This window comes from Mus musculus, chromosome 12 (genome assembly GCF_000001635.26).
Source record: "Mus musculus strain C57BL/6J chromosome 12, GRCm38.p6 C57BL/6J".
Lineage (NCBI taxonomy): Eukaryota > Metazoa > Chordata > Mammalia > Rodentia > Muridae > Mus > Mus musculus.
Window position 1 is genome coordinate 71,071,781 of NC_000078.6, and position 19,642 is coordinate 71,091,422.

The 19,642-nt window shown below is 44.5% G+C and overlaps 1 protein-coding gene across 6 annotated transcripts in view; it reads left to right on the forward strand.

Annotated features, from left to right (window-relative positions):
* Positions 1–19,642, forward strand: part of Arid4a (AT rich interactive domain 4A (RBP1-like)) — an 84,271-nt gene that overhangs the window by 56,700 nt on the left and 7,929 nt on the right. For 4 of the 6 annotated variants that reach the window (NM_001081195.1, XM_017315057.2, XM_006515834.3 and 1 more), the window contains 6 exons: positions 28–112; positions 810–951; positions 3,156–4,289; positions 4,663–4,767; positions 14,675–14,881; positions 15,681–15,827. In NM_001081195.1, coding sequence (NP_001074664.1) covers positions 28–112; positions 810–951; positions 3,156–4,289; positions 4,663–4,767; positions 14,675–14,881; positions 15,681–15,827 — 1,820 coding nt within the window. Of the gene's footprint in view, positions 1–27; positions 113–170; positions 560–809; positions 952–3,155; positions 4,290–4,662; positions 4,768–14,674; positions 14,882–15,680; positions 15,828–19,642 lie in introns of those variants that run through there. The other 2 variants (XM_011244106.3, XM_011244105.2) reach the window with 2 other exon arrangements.

Genomic DNA, 19,642 nt, shown 5'->3' on the forward strand with positions numbered 1-19,642 from the left:
TGAAAGGTGAAATTTTTTTTCTTTAAGATATGATGAATGGGTAAAAGCTGACAGGATAATCTGGCCCTTGGACAAAGGTGGACCAAAGAAAAAACAAAAGAAGAAAGTTAAGGTATGTCCATACATTTATAACACTTATAGATGTGGGAATTATTCATGTATCTTTTCTGTTAGATTTTGTTTTTTAATAGTTTTACCTTCATAGGAAAAATACAAAGGTACAGGAATTTCCGATGTGCCCTTTGCCCTAAGTGGGTATCGTGTTATGCACTGTCGGCCCCTTACCCTCACAAGAGGGACCCATTTGTTATAGTGGTAAATACCCACAGATTACACTGGGGTAGGTATACATCAGAGGTGTAAGACTTCGCTGGGTCTCTGTGCCTGTAGAGGTTTGGGCAGATGTGTAATGCCATTATTCATCCTTAGAACCACACAGAGGACCTCATCACCCTGGAAACCCACTGTTCTCCTCTTCCCTCCACCTCCACAGTGTCAACCCTGCCTGCTGGCCCACTGTACACTTGGCCACGCCTTCTGTCCGGTTCCTGCTGTAGAGGTCTGCCTAGTGTTTTGTCTGTTTCTGATGCCTTTCATTCCCTCTGCAGGAAATGAGCCAGGGGGAGTGATTCTATTCAAATGAATGGGTTAGAAAACTGTTCTAGATTTTTCTATAAGTGCATACTGGTATTTTACTTTAAATTAACTGACCTTTTTGTTTTGGAATTAATAGATTTTCTTAGAGAAAATGGAATGTTCATTTTTGAAAGGCCTTGGCCTTTCTCATGCATTTTGTTGTTATTACTCAGAATAAAGAAGATAGTGAAAAGGACGAAAAGAGGGATGAAGAGAGGCAGAAGTCCAAACGGGGAAGACCACCTTTAAAATCTACTTTTTCGCCAAACATGCCATACAGTTTATCTAAGACGTCAAACAGTGAAGGAAAATCAGGTACCAGAAATGCCCATGGCAATGTGACAGGCAGCATACCTCTGTCTGGTGAGACAGAAGGGGCTCAGTTCTGAGGGTTGTTGACTTTTAAAACTATATAGATATTATGTACACACACATATGCATCACTGAACAATGGGACACATTCTAAGGGGACTTCATCATGGCACAAATGTCATAGAGGATGATTACTGAACTAAAGGGCTAGTGTCCCTAGGTGACAAGAGCTTACAACAGGGCCTCAGGTATATGCAGCCATCGTGGACCAAAGTATAATTGTGTGGCCCATGAGGGTCACTCAGTGAGAGGCATAGCAGCTTATCTTGGTTTGGAACCTAGCATGATTGAAAGTACAGAGTGTAATTGGCAGCTGACACTTATTTTGTGGTATATTCTAGTTTAAACTCGAGTGATATTAACCCAGGATGCCGTCTGTCAGGAGGATTTTTAGATACAACCAGTTAGCTGTAGGGAAATGAAACAATCCTCGAATCCCAGTGTGTGTTGGGCTCTGCTTCAAACCATGTGATGCACCAATGCCTCCTGTTAGTTGGGCACCGTCAGCCTGTTACCACACGTGGGAGCTGTTGAGAGCACAGGCTACATAGGAGGGCTTGTGGTGAGCACAGCAGAGCAGATTTTACTCCGCTGTAATTGTCCCCGTCACTTTTCCATTCTTTTTTCTATGTAATTTAAGAGATCTTAAATGGTGGTATTAGAAAATTATTCTCCTTGGAGAGAAAACTACTAAAGGATAGGTTTACCATCAGCTGCAGTGTGTACACCATAAAGGGGGTCTTTCCGAATCCTCCTGCCACCTGCTGGTAGCTCACGATCATACAGGAAACCATACAGATGCAAGGTTTCTTGGACGTGTGTGCTGTTTCTCAGGCAGCCTGTGCTGGTGCAGTGTTCAGCCTACACAACCATCCACATCAGAGTCACAGAACTGCCTCACTGAGGAGCGTTTGACGTGAGGAAATGGGATTCTACATTCCACTTTTACTAAAACCACAGAACTTGTATACTTAATGACGTAATCATTCAGGGACGGAGAAGTCAGCTGCACTTCAGTACTCAACACCACATGCTTTCCTGACACCTGTCACTCCAACCCCACAGTATCTGCCTCCTCTTTTGGCCTCCATGGACCCAGTACAGAATATATATGCAGATTCTCCTGTTCATCAGATGGAAACAAATTCTAAACAAAGGAGAGCCAACAAGCAGAAAACATAAAACTTTGTCAAGTATCGTGGTGGTGCACACCATTAATCTCAGTACTTGAGAGGCAGAGGCAGGGGGAATCTCTTGAGTTTCAGGAAGGCCTGGACTCCATGCTGATGCAGGCCAGGCTACACACTGAGAACCCAAAGTTATCTTTAAAAAAATGAACACCTTCAGTGTTTGCCTTTCTAAAATTCTCTAAAGAGGGTGTAAGCAATACAGGGATAGTTTTTACATTGTGTGGTTTTATAGTTTTGGACTGCTGCCTTAGTTTCTGAAAAATTCTCTGACAGAAAGTGAATAATTTGTCTTGCCAGCAGGGGTCTCTTGCCTGTACTAAGACCATTTAAGGTATGGAGAATTCACATTGCTCGTTTTTTTAAGGATTTATTTATTTAATGTATATGAGTACACTGTAGCTGTACAGATGGTTTGAGCCATCATGTGGTTGCTGGGAATTGAACTCAGGACCTCTGCTCACTCGGGTCCCGCTTGCTCCAGCGCCACATTGCTCATTTTAATCCAGACTAATTTTAGGTAGAATGTCATATTCCTCTAGAATGCAAAGTAGTTAATCTTTGTAGTAAGTCAGGTCAAGTCAGTTAACATACTAGCTTTTTATCGTTGTTTGTTTTACTTTTTCTTTGTTTATTTTTTGAGACAGGGTTTCTCTGTGTAGCTCTGGCTGTACTGGAACTCTATATTCCAGGATGACTGGGAGCTCAGAGATCCACTTGCCCATGCCTCTGCCCCCTGAGTGCGGGAATTAAAGGCGTGTGTCACCACGTTGTTTATCCTCACGGTTTTATTTCAGCCCTTCCCCTCACATTTTAGCACAAATCTTTGTTTTACTTCATAGAAAAAAATGTCTCTAGAGATTCAGAAGTATAGAAAGGATCTCGTTTACACTTGGTAGTATTTTACTTATTGCATTGGTATCTCGTGTAATCGTCTGTACAACGTATGTTTCCCTGCAGACTCCTGTTCATCTGATAGTGAGGCAGACGACCAGCTGGAGAAGAGCTCAGGGGGTGAAGATCTTTCTCCTGATGTCAAAGAAGAATTGGAAAAAAATGAAAATGCACATGATGATAAACTAGATGAAGAAAACCCAAAGATTGTACATATATCAAAAGAAAACGACAGGACTCAGGCACAGCCCTCAGACACCCTGACGGTGGAGGCAGGGGACAGCGATCAAATTGTGCATATTTTTGGAGACAAAGTGGACCAAGTAGAAGAATTTAAGAAACAGGTGGAAAAGTCTCCCAAAGGGAAGGGAAGGCGCAGCAAGACAAAAGACCTTTCGTTAGAACTTATAAAGATTTCACCTTTCGGCCAGGAGGAAGCAGGCAGCGAAGCTCATGGGGACGTTCATAGCCTGGAGTTTTCTTCACTAGAATGTAAAAACTTTTCTTCTACTGAAGATGACATCGACCCATATGAGAAAGAAAAAAAGTTGAAACGAAAAATCCTGGGACAGCAATCCCCAGAAAAAAAATTGAGACTTGATAATGGCATGGAAATGACAACTGGAGTGTCCCAAGAGAGGTCTGACGATGGCGCGGGAGCCGAGGGCATGAAAGGCGCACACGTGGAACAGCACTTTGAAACAGAAGGTGAAGGGATGCCATCGCTGACAGCCGAGCCCGACCAGGGCCTTCAAGAACTGACTAGTGAGAAATCGGACAGTCCAGCCGAAGAAGAACCGGTGCACACGCCACTCAAAGAAGAGGAGGATGCGATGCCTCTGATCGGGCCTGAAACCTTGGTTTGCCATGAGGTAGACCTGGATGATTTAGATGAGAAGGATAAGACCAGTATTGAGGATGTGGTAGTAGAAGGCTCTGAGTCTAACTCTCTGGCTTCCGTACCACCTGCCTTACCTCCTGTAGCACAGCATAACTTTTCCGTAGCTTCCCCACTCACTCTCAGCCAAGACGAGTCCCGAAGTATAAAGAGTGAGAGTGACATTACAATTGAAGTTGATAGCATCGCCGAAGAATCACAAGAAGGCCTCTGTGAGAGGGAATCGGCGAACGGGTTTGAAGCCAGTGTTGCCTCTGGTGCCTGTAGTATAATTGCACACGAGCGAGAGAGCAGAGAGAAGGGTAAGACTTGCGGGGGACTGAGCCAGTCAGGGCTTGGCTATGACAGACGTTTACAATTGTCTGTTTAAGAAAATAGTGGGGGGCTAGAGAGATGGCTCAGCGGTTAAGAGCACCGACTGCTCTTCCAAAGGTCCTGAGTTCAAATCCCAGCAACCACATGGTGGCTCACAACCATCTGTAACAAGATCTGACTCCATCTCCTGGAGTGTCTGAAGATAGCTACAGTGTAACTTACATATAATAAATAAATCTTTTTTAAAAAATTTAAAAATTAAAAAAAAAAAAGAAAAGAAAATAGTGGAATGGCATGGACAGGTGTGTAAACGGACCTGTCTGCCTCTGCTTCTGTTTTCAAGCTTTTCCTTTATTTCAGGTCAGAAAAGGCCAAGCGATGGAAATAGTGGATTAATTGCAAAAAAGCAAAAGCGAACCCCAAAGCGGACAAGTGCTGCAGCCAAAACTGAAAAGAACGGAGCAGGTGGGTGTTTGCCAGCGCTCGACTTCCGGTGCTCGGCCTCCGGTGCTCAAGCACCCGTGACCTTGCGGGTGCTTGTTGCTGTCCGTTCCTGCCCAGCACAGACTCGGGACTTGATCATTTGAGCCATTCCAAAAATGCGTGAGGTTTATTATGTTCTGAAAATAATTTCATTCTTTTTAGTGTGTGTGTGTGTGTGTGTGTGTGTGTGTGTGTGTGCGCGCGTGCGAAACATTTGTACTCACGTGCACGTGTGTGTATATGCACATATCTGTGTATGCACATGCCATCAAATGTATGTAGAGGTCAGAGAACAGCCTGTGCAGTCACTTCTCTGTCTGTCTGTATATGATGGGATTAAACTCAGATGTGGAGGCTTGCACTGCAAGAACTCTACCGGCCTCCTCCCCCCACCCCCATCCCACCCCGCCTTCATTTTAATCTAAAGATGCCTATTAGTTTTACTTAGAACTGCAACAGCTAAAATTATCACAAAGCAATTAAATATAAGGCATTTCAGAATCTTCAAGAAAAGAAAAGGTTTGTTGTGGTGTTAAAAGTATGCAAAACATGTGTTTATACTGGGAATGGTCTCTTTTAGTCAGTGTAGTGGCTATTCCTGGTTGTCAACTTGACAATATTTGGAATGAACTACAATCCGGAATTGGAAGGCTCACCAGTGACCCTTATCTGGAGGCTTGGAGATCCTTATCTGGATCTTGGTTTGAAGATCTTGAGCCATATTGGCTATGGATTCCAGAAGATTGAATCTCCGAGTTTAAGGAACACACCTTTAATCTGGGCTACGCCTTTCATCTGGGATTAAAGGTGTGGTGGAACACACCTTTAATCTGGGCTACACCTTCTGCTGGAGACAATATAAGGACATTGGAAGAAGGGAGTCTAGCTCTTGCTCCTGCTCCTTCGCCTGCTTGCTGCGTGAGACTGAGTAACTGCTAGATCCTTGGACTTCCATTCACAGCTGTGACTGAACGATTGTTGGGAATTGAGCTGCCGACTGTAAGTCATCAATAAATTCCTTTATTATCTAGAGACTATCCATAAGTTCTGTGACTCTAGAGAACCCTGACTAATACAGAAGTTGGTACCAGGAGTGGTTCTAGAGTAACAGAAGTACAAGGATGAATCTTTTAAAATTCTGGAATTGGCTTGTTGATCCACCAGCACTTTCAACTATTGAAACCTCTACAGATTCTCTCCCTCCTGGGAGCTCAGAGAATTTTGAAGACCCATGGTTGAAACTATATTCCGAACTTAAAGAAGCTAATGCCCTTGATTTTCTTAATGAATTAGGTGATTCAGTGCACAAAGCTTTCTACAAGATGGGGAAAAAATCGAAAAATGATTTTACTGGCTGGCTGCTCTTAGTATCTGTGGAAAAAATGATGAATGAAAGGAAGGAGTTGTGTGATAAAATCGAAAGGCTCCAGACACAAGTAAACAATCTAAAAGTTGCTAAGTGTGTCCTTGAGGAGAATCTTCTCTCTTGTAGCAATAGAGCTCAAGTTGCAGAAAATCAAACGGAAACTCTCATTGTAAGATTGGCTGAACTACAGCGAAAATTCAAGTCTCAGCCTCAGAGTGTGTCGACAGTTAAAGTAAGGGCTCTAATTGGCAAAGAATGGGATCCTACAACATGGGATGGGGATGTGTGGGAAGACCATGTTGAAGCTGAGAATTTTGAATCCTCAGATTCTCAAGGGTTTGCCCCACCTGAGGAAGTAGTACCCTCAGCCCCACCTCTTGAAATAATGCCTTCCCCACATGAGGAAATTAATTTTGCAGAGTCTGCTCACGGCCCACCAATAGTTTCTTCTAGACCTGTAACCAGACTCAAAGCAAAACAGGCTCCTAGAGGGGAGGTAGAAAGTGTAGTCCATGAGGAAATTCGCTACACTACTAAGGAGCTTAATGAGTTTGCTAATTCATTCAAGCAGAAACCTGGTGAATATGTGTGGGAATGGATTTTAAGGGTGTGGGATAAGGGTGGAAGGAACATAAAACTAGAGCAGGCTGAGTTTATTGACATGGGTCCTCTGAGTAGAGATTCTAGGTTTAATACGGAAGCTCGCATAGTTAAAAAAGGTGTCAAAAGTTTGTTTGAATGGTTGGCTGAGGTGTTTATCAAAAGATGGCCTACTGGAAATGACTTGGAGATGCCTGATATTCCATGGCTTAGTGTTGATGAAGGGATTTTAAGACTTAGGGAAATTGCAATGCTAGAGTGGATATATTGTGTAAAGCATAATTGTCCACAATGGGAAGGTCCAGAAGATATGCCTTTCACCAGCTCTATAAGACGCAAATTGGTGAGAGGGGCACCAGCACATTTGAAGGGTTTTGTTCTTTCCCTTTTCCTTGTGCCAGATCTTAGCATTGGAGATGCTTCTGCTCAATTAGATGAATTAAATTCACTGGGTTTAGTTGGATTCCGAGGTAACAAGGGCCAGGTGGCAGCATTGAATCGCCCGAGACAAGGTGATTCTAGTTATTATAATGGACAGCGTAGACAAAAGAATGTTTATAATAACATACCCAGTAATGGTCAGCACAGGAGAGGTGAAATTTATAATGGCATGACTCGGTTGGACCTTTGGTACTGGCTAACCAATCATGGTGTTTCCAGGAATGAAATACATAGGAAGCCTACTGCATATTTGTTTGATCTGTATAAGCAGAAAAATTCTCAAACAAATGAAAGAAAGGCTACATTAGATCGTGGTAAACAGCCAAATGAAAGAAAGGCTACATTAGATCGTGGTAAACAGCAATCTCGGCCAGTGAATCAATTTCCAGACTTGAGACAGTTTGCAGATCCAGAACCCCTTGAATGAAGGGGTGGCCAGGTTCCGCTGAGGAAGGATCTTGATAAGACACTCAAAGGTTTTGCTGTTACCCTTTCTCCAGTTCTTCCCCAGAGGGACCTACGGCCTTTTACAAGGGTAACTGTACACTGGGGAAAAGGAAATAATCAGACTTTTCGGGGTCTGCTGGATACTGGTTCTGAGTTGACACTGATCCCAGGGGATCCCAAGAAACATTGTGGCCCTCCAGTTAAAGTAGGGGCTTATGGAGGGCAGGTGATTAATGGAGTTTTGACTGATGTCCGACTCACAGTAGGTCCAGTAGGTCCCCGGACACATCCTGTGGTGATTTCCCCAGTTCCAGAATGTATAATTGGGATAGATATACTCAGAAATTGGCAGAATTCTCATATTGGTTCCCTGAACTGTAGAGTGAGGGCTATTATGGTTGGAAAGGCCAAATGGAAGCCTTTAGAGTTGCCTTTGCCAAAGAAAATAGTGAATCAAAAACAGTATCGTATTCCTGGAGGCATTGCAGAAATTACTGCCACTATCAAGGACTTGAAAGACGCAGGGGTGGTGGTTCCCACCACATCTCCGTTTAACTCTCCTATCTGGCCAGTGCAGAAAACAGATGGATCATGGAGAATGACAGTTGATTATCGAAAACTAAATCAGGTAGTAACTCCAATTGCAGCTGCTGTACCAGATGTAGTTTCGTTACTTGAGCAAATTAACACATCTCCTGGCACCTGGTATGCGGCTATTGATCTGGCAAATGCCTTCTTCTCAGTACCTGTCCATAAGGACCACCAGAAGCAATTTGCTTTCAGTTGGCAAGGCCAACAGTATACCTTCACAGTTTTGCCTCAAGGATATATTAACTCTCCTGCCCTGTGTCATAATTTAGTTAGAAGGGATCTTGATCGTTTGGATCTTCCACAAAATATCACATTGGTGCACTATATTGATGACATTATGCTGATTGGACCAAGTGAGCAGGAAGTAGCAACCACTTTGGACTCATTGGTAACACATATGCGTACCAGAGGATGGGAAATAAATCCAACCAAAATTCAAGGACCATCTACCTCAGTGAAATTCTTAGGAGTCCAGTGGTGTGGGGCATGCAGAGATATTCCTTCTAAGGTGAAAGATAAGTTATTGCACCTGGCCCCTCCTACAACCAAGAAAGAAGCACAACGTTTAGTGGGTCTATTTGGATTCTGGAGACAACACATCCCTCACTTGGGTGTGTTACTTAGGCCTATTTACCAAGTGACTCGGAAAGCTGCTAGCTTTGTGTGGGGCCTGGAACAGGAGAAGGCCCTTCAACAGGTCCAGGCTGCTGTGCAGGCTGCTCTACCACTTGGACCATATGACCCAGCAGACCCGATGGTACTTGAGGTGTCTGTGGCTGATAGAGATGCTGTTTGGAGCCTCTGGCAGGCCCCTGTAGGTGAATCACAGAAAAGGCCTTTGGGATTTTGGAGCAAAGCTCTACCATCATCTGCAGACAACTATTCTCCCTTTGAAAAACAGCTCTTGGCCTGCCATTGGGCCTTAGTGGAAACTGAACGTCTGACAATAGGACACCAAGTCACTATGCGACCTGAACTACCCATCATGAGCTGGGTACTATCAGACCCTGCAAGTCATAAAGTGGGACGTGCACAGCAGCAGTCTATTATCAAATGGAAGTGGTATATACGTGATCGGGCCAGAGCAGGTCCTGAAGGCACAAGCAAGTTACATGAAGAAGTTGCTCAAATGCCTATGGTTTCTACTCCTGTTACAATGCCATCTGCTGCCAAGCATGCACCTATAGCCTCATGGGGTGTTCCCTATGATCAACTGACCGAAGAGGAGAAGACTAGAGCCTGGTTTACTGATGGCTCTGCACGTTATGCAGGCACCACCCAGAAGTGGACAGCTGCAGCATTACAACCCCTTTCTGGGACAACCTTGAAAGACACAGGTGAAGGGAAATCTTCACAGTGGGCAGAACTTCGGGCAGTACACATGGTATTACAGTTTGTTTGCAAGAAGAAATGGCCAGATGTACGATTATACACTGACTCATGGGCTGTAGCCAATGGATTGGCTGGATGGTCAGGGACTTGGAAAGATCACAATTGGAAAATTGGTGAGAAAGACATCTGGGGAAGAAGTATGTGGATAGATCTCTCCAAATGGGCAAAGGATGTGAAGATATTTGTGTCCCATATAAATGCTCACCAAAAGGTGACTTCAGCTGAGGAGGAGTTCAATAATCAAGTGGATAAGATGACCCGTTCTGTGGACAATCAGCCTCTCTCCCCAGCCATCCCTGTCATTGCTCAATGGGCACATGAACAAAGTGGCCATGGTGGTCGAGATGGAGGTTATGCTTGGGCTCAGCAACATGGGCTTCCACTCACCAAGGCTGACCTGGCTACAGCTGCTGCTGATTGCCAGATCTGCCAACAGCAGAAACCAACACTGAGCCCCAGATATGGCACCATTCCTCGAGGTGACCAGCCAGCAACCTGGTGGCAGGTTGACTACATTGGACCACTTCCTTCGTGGAAAGGACAGCGTTTTGTTCTTACTGGAGTAGATACTTATTCTGGTTATGGATTTGCCTTTCCTGCACGTAATGCCTCTGCTAAAACCACCATTCACGGATTGACAGAATGCCTCATCTATCGTCATGGTATTCCACACAGTATTGCTTCTGACCAAGGAACTCATTTCACAGCCAGAGAAGTTCGACAGTGGGCCCACGATCATGGAATACACTGGTCTTACCACATTCCCCATCATCCTGAAGCAGCTGGGCTGATAGAAAGATGGAATGGCCTTTTGAAGACGCAGTTACAGCGCCAATTAGGTGGTAACAGCTTGGAAGGCTGGGGCAGAGTTCTTCAGAAGGCAGTATATGCTTTGAATCAGCGCTCGATATATGGTACAGTTTCACCCATAGCCAGGATTCATGGGTCCAGGAATCAAGGGGTGGAAAAAGGAATAGTTCCACTTACTATCACTCCTAGTGACCCTCTAGGAAAATTTTTGCTTCCTGTCCCCATAACTCTAGGTTCTGCTGGCCTAGAAGTTTTGGCTCCAGAGAGGGGAGTCCTCCTACCAGGAGCTACAACAAACATTCCATTGAACTGGAAGCTCAGACTTCCCCCTGGTCATTTTGGGCTTCTAATGCCCTTAAACCAACAGGCTAAAAAAGGAATAACAGTGTTAGGAGGGGTGATAGATCCAGATTACCATGGAGAAATTGGATTACCTCTTCACAATGGTGGTAAGCAAGATTATGTCTGGAGTGTAGGAGATCCCTTAGGGCGCCTCTTAGTACTACCATGTCCTGTGATTAAAGTCAATGGGAAACTACAACAGCCTAATCCAAGCAGGATGACAAAGAACGCAGATCCATCAGGAATGAAGGTATGGGTCAATCCTCCAGGAAAAGAGCCAAGACCTGCTGAGGTGCTGGCTGAAGGAGAAGGAAATACAGAATGGGTAGTAGAGGAAGGTAGTTATAAATACCAATTAAGGCCACGTAACCAGTTGCAGAAACGAGGATTATAAAGTAATATGAATGCCCATTGTAAATTTACTAATGCGTTTGCGATTGTACGAGGGATAGTTATATCATGTTAGGCGTATTTACAACCTTGTTATTGTTTCATGTGAACATGAGATATTATTTGTGTCAAGTTGACAAGGGGTGGATTGTAGTGGCTATTCCTGGTTGTCAACTTGACAATATTTGGAATGAACTACAATCCGGAATTGGAAGGCTCACCAGTGACCCTTATCTGGAGGCTTGGAGATCCTTATCTGGATCTTGGTTTGAAGATCTTGAGCCATATTGGCTATGGATTCCAGAAGATTGAATCTCCGAGTTTAAGGAACACACCTTTAATCTGGGCTACGCCTTTCATCTGGGATTAAAGGTGTGGTGGAACACACCTTTAATCTGGGCTACACCTTCTGCTGGAGACAATATAAGGACATTGGAAGAAGGGAGTCTAGCTCTTGCTCCTGCTCCTTCGCCTGCTTGCTGCGTGAGACTGAGTAACTGCTAGATCCTTGGACTTCCATTCACAGCTGTGACTGAACGATTGTTGGGAATTGAGCTGCCGACTGTAAGTCATCAATAAATTCCTTTATTATCTAGAGACTATCCATAAGTTCTGTGACTCTAGAGAACCCTGACTAATACAGTCAGAAAAGCTGATTTATAAATACTATAGAAATCTTTATTTTATTTTATGTCCATGAATGTTTTGACTACATGTATATAAATGTACCAAGCACCTGCCTGGTACCCACATTGTTCAGAAGAGAGCACCCCATCTCCTGGAAAAAGAGTTACAGATGGTTGTAAGCTGTCATGTGGGTGCTGGGAATTGAACCCGAGTCAGAAGAATGCAGGAGCAGCCAGTGCTCTTAACCTCTGAGCCAGTTCTTCATCCTGAAAAGTAAGGTCAGTGCTCATCAAAGAAATAAAACAGTGAACTGGTGTGAATGGGTTAGATTACAAACTTCTTTATGAATAAAAATAAATAGCAGAAATAGGTCTTCTGATTAATAAAGATTGTGACAAAGGATGGAATAAGAGATGTAGTCAGTAAAATGAATAGGTTTCAGTATGATTAGTGTTGTCAAAGGGCTTAGTTAACGTATACCGAACATAGGCCTATAAGTTAACAACAGAGTGTTAGAAGAATTTAGGGGAATATTGAGTTGTAGGTGCCCAGTATTAGGAAAAGAGATGGATTGTGGTGTTTACAAGAAAGTCTGTTTTCACAAGAGGATGAGACCACTGTGGGAAAGTAATGAAGATGAGAAAGCAGCCGGAAAGTTGGCTCAGCCTGTCCAGTGCTTGTGGCTCAAGCATAAATACTGACTGACATTTGGTCCACAGATGTAAGATGCCAGGTGGGCTTTTGTACACCTTTAAACCTTTTGTTTGAGGAGGGGGTGGGGGGGAGTGAGACAGGCAGGTCCGTGGGGTTCGCTGGAGGAGGGGGTGGGGGGGAGTGAGACAGGCAGGTCCGTGGGGTTCGCTGGAGGAGGGGGTGGGGGGGAGTGAGACAGGCAGGTCCGTGGGGTTCGCTGGAGGAGGGGGTGGGGGGAGTGAGACAGGCAGGACCGTGGGGTTCGCTGGAGGAGGGGGTGGGGGGAGTGAGACAGGCAGGTCCGTGGGGTTCGCTGGAGGAGGGGGGTGGGGGGAGTGAGACAGGCAGGTCCGTGGGGTTCGCTGGAGGAGGGGGTGGGGGGGAGTGAGACAGGCAGGTCCGTGGGGTTCGCTGGAGGAGGGGGTGGGGGGAGTGAGACAGGCAGGTCCGTGGGGTTCGCTGGCTAGTCAGCTGCGCCAGATCAGTAAGCCCGTTCCTAGTGAGAGATTCTGTTTCAGAAAACGAGGTGGACAGTTCCTATGGAATAATGCCTGAGGTGGGTCTGACATTTGTGCACATCCACACATCTCCACACAAACACACACACACACACACACACGGATTAAGATGTTGTTGAGTTGGTCCATAATGAACTACAGGTAGAGACAGAAGTCAGAGTGACAGTGTAGCATTTCTTTTTCAAGATATTTAACCCTGAAGAGATGGAAAGAGGTTCCTCCGAAATGAACTAACCGCCCCTCCTCCCCCAATCTCCAAGGATGAAGTAGAACTAGACTCTGGAAACCAAGGCCCCAGCCATTGAAGAACATGGATATTTGACATAAAGGTCTTTATGCTAGGCGACCTGGGAGTAGAACATTATGCAGCAAACTCTGCTTTTGAGGACAAATAGTAATCAAAATGTAACCATTATGATTAAGGCCCAAGAAGAGGCCAGTAAGATGGCTCAGCGGGTAAAGCATTTGCAGTGCGATCCTGACAATCCCCACATAGAGCTGGGACTTCCACGAGTCCTCCACAGCATGTGCCTGTAGCCCCTCCGCATCCTACACACAAGAATAAGGTTTTCTCTCAAGGGTAGTAAAGTCAGACACAAAAGCAGGCTGGGAAACTGAGTGTGTGATCTTTGCCCATTGAGAGTAAAGATAGGGTAAGGGTAAAAGGTATGCCTTGAAAAATTGGTAAAATAAAATTACAGTTTGCTTTTATGGGAAAACCAGAACATCTCTCCAGGTAAATCGGCGAGGGGGAGGCAGATGTCCAAATGAAGCCTCTTTTGTTAACACACACATCAAGTTGAGCACAGACCAGCATGCCTTTAATCGCAGCTGAGGCAGGAGGATCAGGAATTCCAGTCTAGCCTGACTAGATACTGAGTGTTGGCCGATCTAAACTGTATATTAAGGCCATGTTTCAAAAATAAATGTTAAAGAAGAAAAGAACAAATGTTGGGCGAGTTTACAACAAGGCCTACTTGTGTGCTTCATATACATACTTGGGTTTGGATGGCTTGTATGTACACGAGGCTACAGAATATTGTTTGTTTTAGAACCCTGATACTCCATTTAGTAACTAGCAGATCCTTAATCATTATTGTGAAGTGTAGCTCCTTCTTTTTTCTTGTAATTTTGGAAAGAGTGCCCATGTGCCACTGTGTGTGTGTGTGTGTGTCTAGGTGTGTGTATGTGTTATGTGAATGTGTATGTGAGTGTATGTATGTATGTGTTGTGTGAGCATGTGTGTGAGAGTGTGTGTGTCTCAGGGCATACCTTGTGAGAGTCAGTTTTTTCCTTGTATCTGAGATCAAACTCGGATCCTCAGTGCCTTTACCTGCTGAGCCATCTCACCAGCCCTGTAGTGCATACTTTAAAAAATCAAAATCAAACAGTGGGGGGAAAAACTTTAGCAATATTCAGTAAGGCTTCATTTTAAAGCAATTCTCGTTTTTGTTTTTTGTTTTTTTGGTGTTTTTTGTTTGTTTGTTTTTTGTTTTTGTTTTTTTTTTTTGCTTAGGATCTCTATTTCCACGTTTCTGTTGGAATCCTTGGTATATGTATTATGTATTATGTTTACCTGTGGTGGTACCAAGAAGTGTAATCTGCTCCTTCTGCTGCATTTTGGTACTTGAGCCTTACATGGTTTACAGTTGGAGGGGACTTACCGTTACAGGACAGAGCAGTGACAGCGAGGACCTCCCCGCCATGGACAGCTCCAGTAACTGCACCCCAGTGAAGCGCCTTACCCTGCCCAAGTCACAGAAGCTGCCACGGTCTCCTGCAAGAACCTCGCCTCACATCAAAGATGCAGAGAAGGAGAAGCACCGAGAGAAGCATCCGAACTCCTCCCCCAGGACATACAAGTGGAGCTTCCAGCTCAGTAAGGGCCTGCCTGATAGCCTGAGTATAAGCTGGGAAGTGTAAATAATATTAGAAAACATTAACAAATTATATAGCTGTTCCAAATCAATTTTCCTCACTTGTATGTAAATCTCTGTGTGTATATGTTTTCTTTTTTAATTTGGATAACTTGGTATGACAAAATCTTTGCTTAAGAAACAAAACGTGGGCTGGGCAGTGGTGGTACACACACCTTTAATCCCAGCACTCGGGAGGCAGAGGCAGGTGGATTTCTGAGTTCGAGGCCAGCCTGGTCTACAGAGTGAATTCCAGGTCAACCAGGGCTACAAAGAAACCCTGTCTCAAAAAACCAAAAAAGAAAAAAGAACGAAAAAGAAAAAAGAAACAAAGCATGGGCTGAGTATGTGTTTCACCCCTGTAACCCAGCACACATGAGGGTGAAGCAGGAGAATCATAAGTTTGAGGGCAGCCTGGGCTACATAGACTTTGTATAAGGTATAACTTATTAAATCAGTGAAATGGAAGTGCCTTCCCTTTGCTGACAGTTAGAAATACTAAATACACATCAGTCAGATTGCTTTATTTTAATGTTTTCTTATGTTTCATGATGACTGATGCATGTTTAATACAGAATACTTGAGTAAAGAAACCTTAATCATAAATTGAATGTAGTCGCATCTCGTGTAAAGAGCTTATGCAGGGCATAATAAACTGCAGCTTTTACTGATTTGCAGGTTTGACTTTTGATAGCATTGCCTTCTCTGCTTTCATGAAATTGTTGTGGTTAAAATTCAGATTAATTTTATCTTTCCTTTTAGATGAATTAGATAATATGAACAGTACAGAGAGAATCTCTTTTCTCCAAGAAAAACTACAGGAAATCAGAAAATACTACATGTCTTTGAAGTCTGAAGTTGCAACCATCGACAGAAGGAGGAAAAGATTGAAAAAGAAAGACAGAGAAGGTAATGCTCCTCCCGTTTTTCCCTGCCTTCAGATACTCTCTCTGCCTTCAGATACTCTCTCTGCCTTCAGATACTCTCTCTGCCTTCAGATACACTCTCTGCCTTCAGATACACTCTCTGCCTTCAGATACAGATACACTCTCTGCCTTCAGATACACTCTCTCTGTCTTCAGATACACTCTCTGCCTTCAGATACACTCTCTGCCTTCAGATACACTCTGCCTTCAGATACACTCTCTGCCTTCAGATACACTCTCTGCCTTCAGATACACTCTCTGCCTTCAGATACACTCTCTGCCTTCAGATACACTCTCTCTGCCTTCAGATACACTCTCTGCCTTCAGATACACTCTCTGCCTTCAGATACACTCTCTCTGCCTTCAGATGCACTCTCTGCCTTCAGATACACTCTCTGCCTTCAGATACACTCTCTGCCTTCAGATACACTCTCTGCCTTCAGATACACTCTCTGCCTTCAGATACACTCTCTGCCTTCAGATACACTCTCTGCCTTCAGATACACTCTCTCTGCCTTCAGATACACTCTCTGCCTTCAGATACACTCTCTGCCTTCAGATACACTCTCTGCCTTCAGATACACTCTCTGCCTTCAGATACACTCTCTCTGCCTTCAGATACACTCTCTGCCTTCAGATACAATCTCTGCCTTCAGATACACTCTCTCTGCCTTCAGATACACTCTCTGCCTTCAGATACACTCTCTGCCTTCAGATACACTCTCTGCCTTCAGATACACTCTCTGCCTTCAGATACACTCTCTCTGCCTTCAGATACACTCTCTGCCTTCAGATACACTCTCTGCCTTCAGATACACTCTCTCTGCCTTCAGATACACTCTCTGCCTTCAGATACACTCTCTGCCTTCAGATACACTCTCTGCCTTCAGATACACTCTCTGCATCAGATATACTCTCTATGCCTTCAGATACACTCTCTGCCTTCAGATACAGATACACTCTCTGCCTTCAGATACACTCTCTGCCTTCAGATACAGATACACTCTCTGCCTTCAGATACAGATACACTCTCTGCCTTCAGATACACTCTCTCTGTCTTCAGATACACTCTCTGCCTTCAGATACAGATACACTCTCTGCCTTCAGATACAGATACACTCTCTGCCTTCAGATACACTCTCTGCCTTCAGATACAGATACACTCTCTGCCTTCAGATACACTCTCTGCCTTCAGATACAGATACACTCTCTGCCTTCAGATACAGATACACTCTCTGCCTTCAGATACACTCTCTCTGTCTTCAGATACACTCTCTGCCTTCAGATACACTCTGCCTTCAGATACACTCTCTGCCTTCAGATACACTCTCTCTGTCTTCAGATACACTCTCTGCCTTCAGATACACTCTGCCTTCAGATACACTCTCTGCCTTCAGATACACTCTCTGCCTTCAGATACACTCTCTCTGCCTTCAGATACACTCTCTCTGCCTTCAGATACACTCTCTGCCTTCAGATACAGATACACTCTCTGCCTTCAGATACACTCTCTCTGTCTTCAGATACAGATACACTCTCTGCCTTCAGATACACTCTCTGCCTTCAGATACAGATACACTCTCTGCCTTCAGATACAGATACACTCTCTGCCTTCAGATACACTCTCTCTGTCTTCAGATACACTCTCTGCCTTCAGATACAGATACACTCTCTGCCTTCAGATACAGATACACTCTCTGCCTTCAGATACACTCTCTGCCTTCAGATACAGATACACTCTCTGCCTTCAGATACACTCTCTGCCTTCAGATACAGATACACTCTCTGCCTTCAGATACAGATACACTCTCTGCCTTCAGATACACTCTCTCTGTCTTCAGATACACTCTCTGCCTTCAGATACACTCTGCCTTCAGATACACTCTCTGCCTTCAGATACACTCTCTCTGTCTTCAGATACACTCTCTGCCTTCAGATACACTCTGCCTTCAGATACACTCTCTGCCTTCAGATACACTCTCTGCCTTCAGATACACTCTCTCTGCCTTCAGATACACTCTCTCTGCCTTCAGATACACTCTCTGCCTTCAGATACAGATACACTCTCTGCCTTCAGATACAGATACACTCTCTGCCATCAGATACACTCTCTGCCTTCAGATACACTCTCTGCCTTCAGATACAGATACACTCTCTGCCTTCAGATACAGATACACTCTCTGCCATCAGATACACTCTCTGCCTTCAGATACACTCTCTGCCTTCAGATACAGATACACTCTCTGTCTTCAGATACACTCTCTGCCTTCAGATACACTCTCTGCCTTCAGATACACTCTCTGCCTTCAGATACACTCTCTGCCTTCAGATACACTCTCTGCCTTCAGATACAGATACACTCTCTGCCTTCAGATACAGATACACTCTCTGCCATCAGATACACTCTCTGCCTTCAGATACACTCGCTGCCTTCAGATATACTCTCTCTGCCTTCAGATACACTCTCTGCCTTCAGATACACTCTCTGCCTTCAGATACACTCTCTGCCTTCAGATACACTCTCTGCCTTCAGATACACTCTCTCTGCCTTCAGATACACTCTCTGCCTTCAGATACACTCTCTCTGCCTTCAGATACACTCTCTGCCTTCAGATACACTCTCTGCCTTCAGATACACTCTCTGCCTTCAGATACACTCTCTCTGCCTTCAGATACAACTCTGCCTTCAGATACACTCTCTCTGCCTTCAGATACACTCTCTCTGCCTTCAGATACACTCTCTGCCTTCAGATACACTCTCTCTGCCTTCAGATACACTCTCTGCCTTCAGATACACTCTCTGCCTTCAGATACACTCTCTGCCTTCAGATACAGATACACTCTTTGCCTTCAGATACACTCTCTCTGTCTTCAGATACAGATACACTCTCTGCCTTCAGATACAGATACACTCTCTGCCTTCAGATACACTCTCTGCCTTCAGATACACTCTCTGCATCAGATACACTCTCTGCCTTCAGATACACTCTCTGCCTTCAGATACAATCTCTGCCTTCAGATACACTCTCTCTGCCTTCAGATACACTCTCTGCCTTCAGATACACTCTCTGCCTTCAGATACACTCTCTGCCTTCAGATACACTCTCTGCCTTCAGATACACTCTCTGCCTTCAGATACAGATACACTCTCTGCCTTCAGATACACTCTCTGCCTTCAGATACAGATACACTCTCTGCATCAGATACACTCTCTGCCTTCAGATACACTCTCTGCCTTCAGATACACTCTCTCTGCCTTCAGATACACTCTCTGCCTTCAGATACACTCTCTCTGCCTTCAGATACACTCTCTGCCTTCAGATACACTCTCTGCCTTCAGATACACTCTCTGCCTTCAGATACACTCTCTGCCTTCAGATACACTCTCTGCCTTCAGATACAGATACACTCTCTGCCTTCAGATACACTCTCTGCCTTCAGATACACTCTCTCTGTCTTCAGATACACTCTCTGCCTTCAGATACACTCTCTGCCTTCAGATACACTCTCTCTGCCTTCAGATACACTCTCTCTGCCTTCAGATACACTCTCTGCCTTCAGATACAGATACACTCTCTGCCATCAGATACACTCTCTGCCTTCAGATACACTCTCTCTGCCTTCAGATACAGATACACTCTCTGCCTTCAGATACAGATACACTCTCTGCCTTCAGATACAGATACACTCTCTGCCTTCAGATACACTCTCTGCCTTCAGATACAGATACACTCTCTGCCTTCAGATACAGATACACTCTCTGCCTTCAGATACACTCTCTGCCTTCAGATACACTCT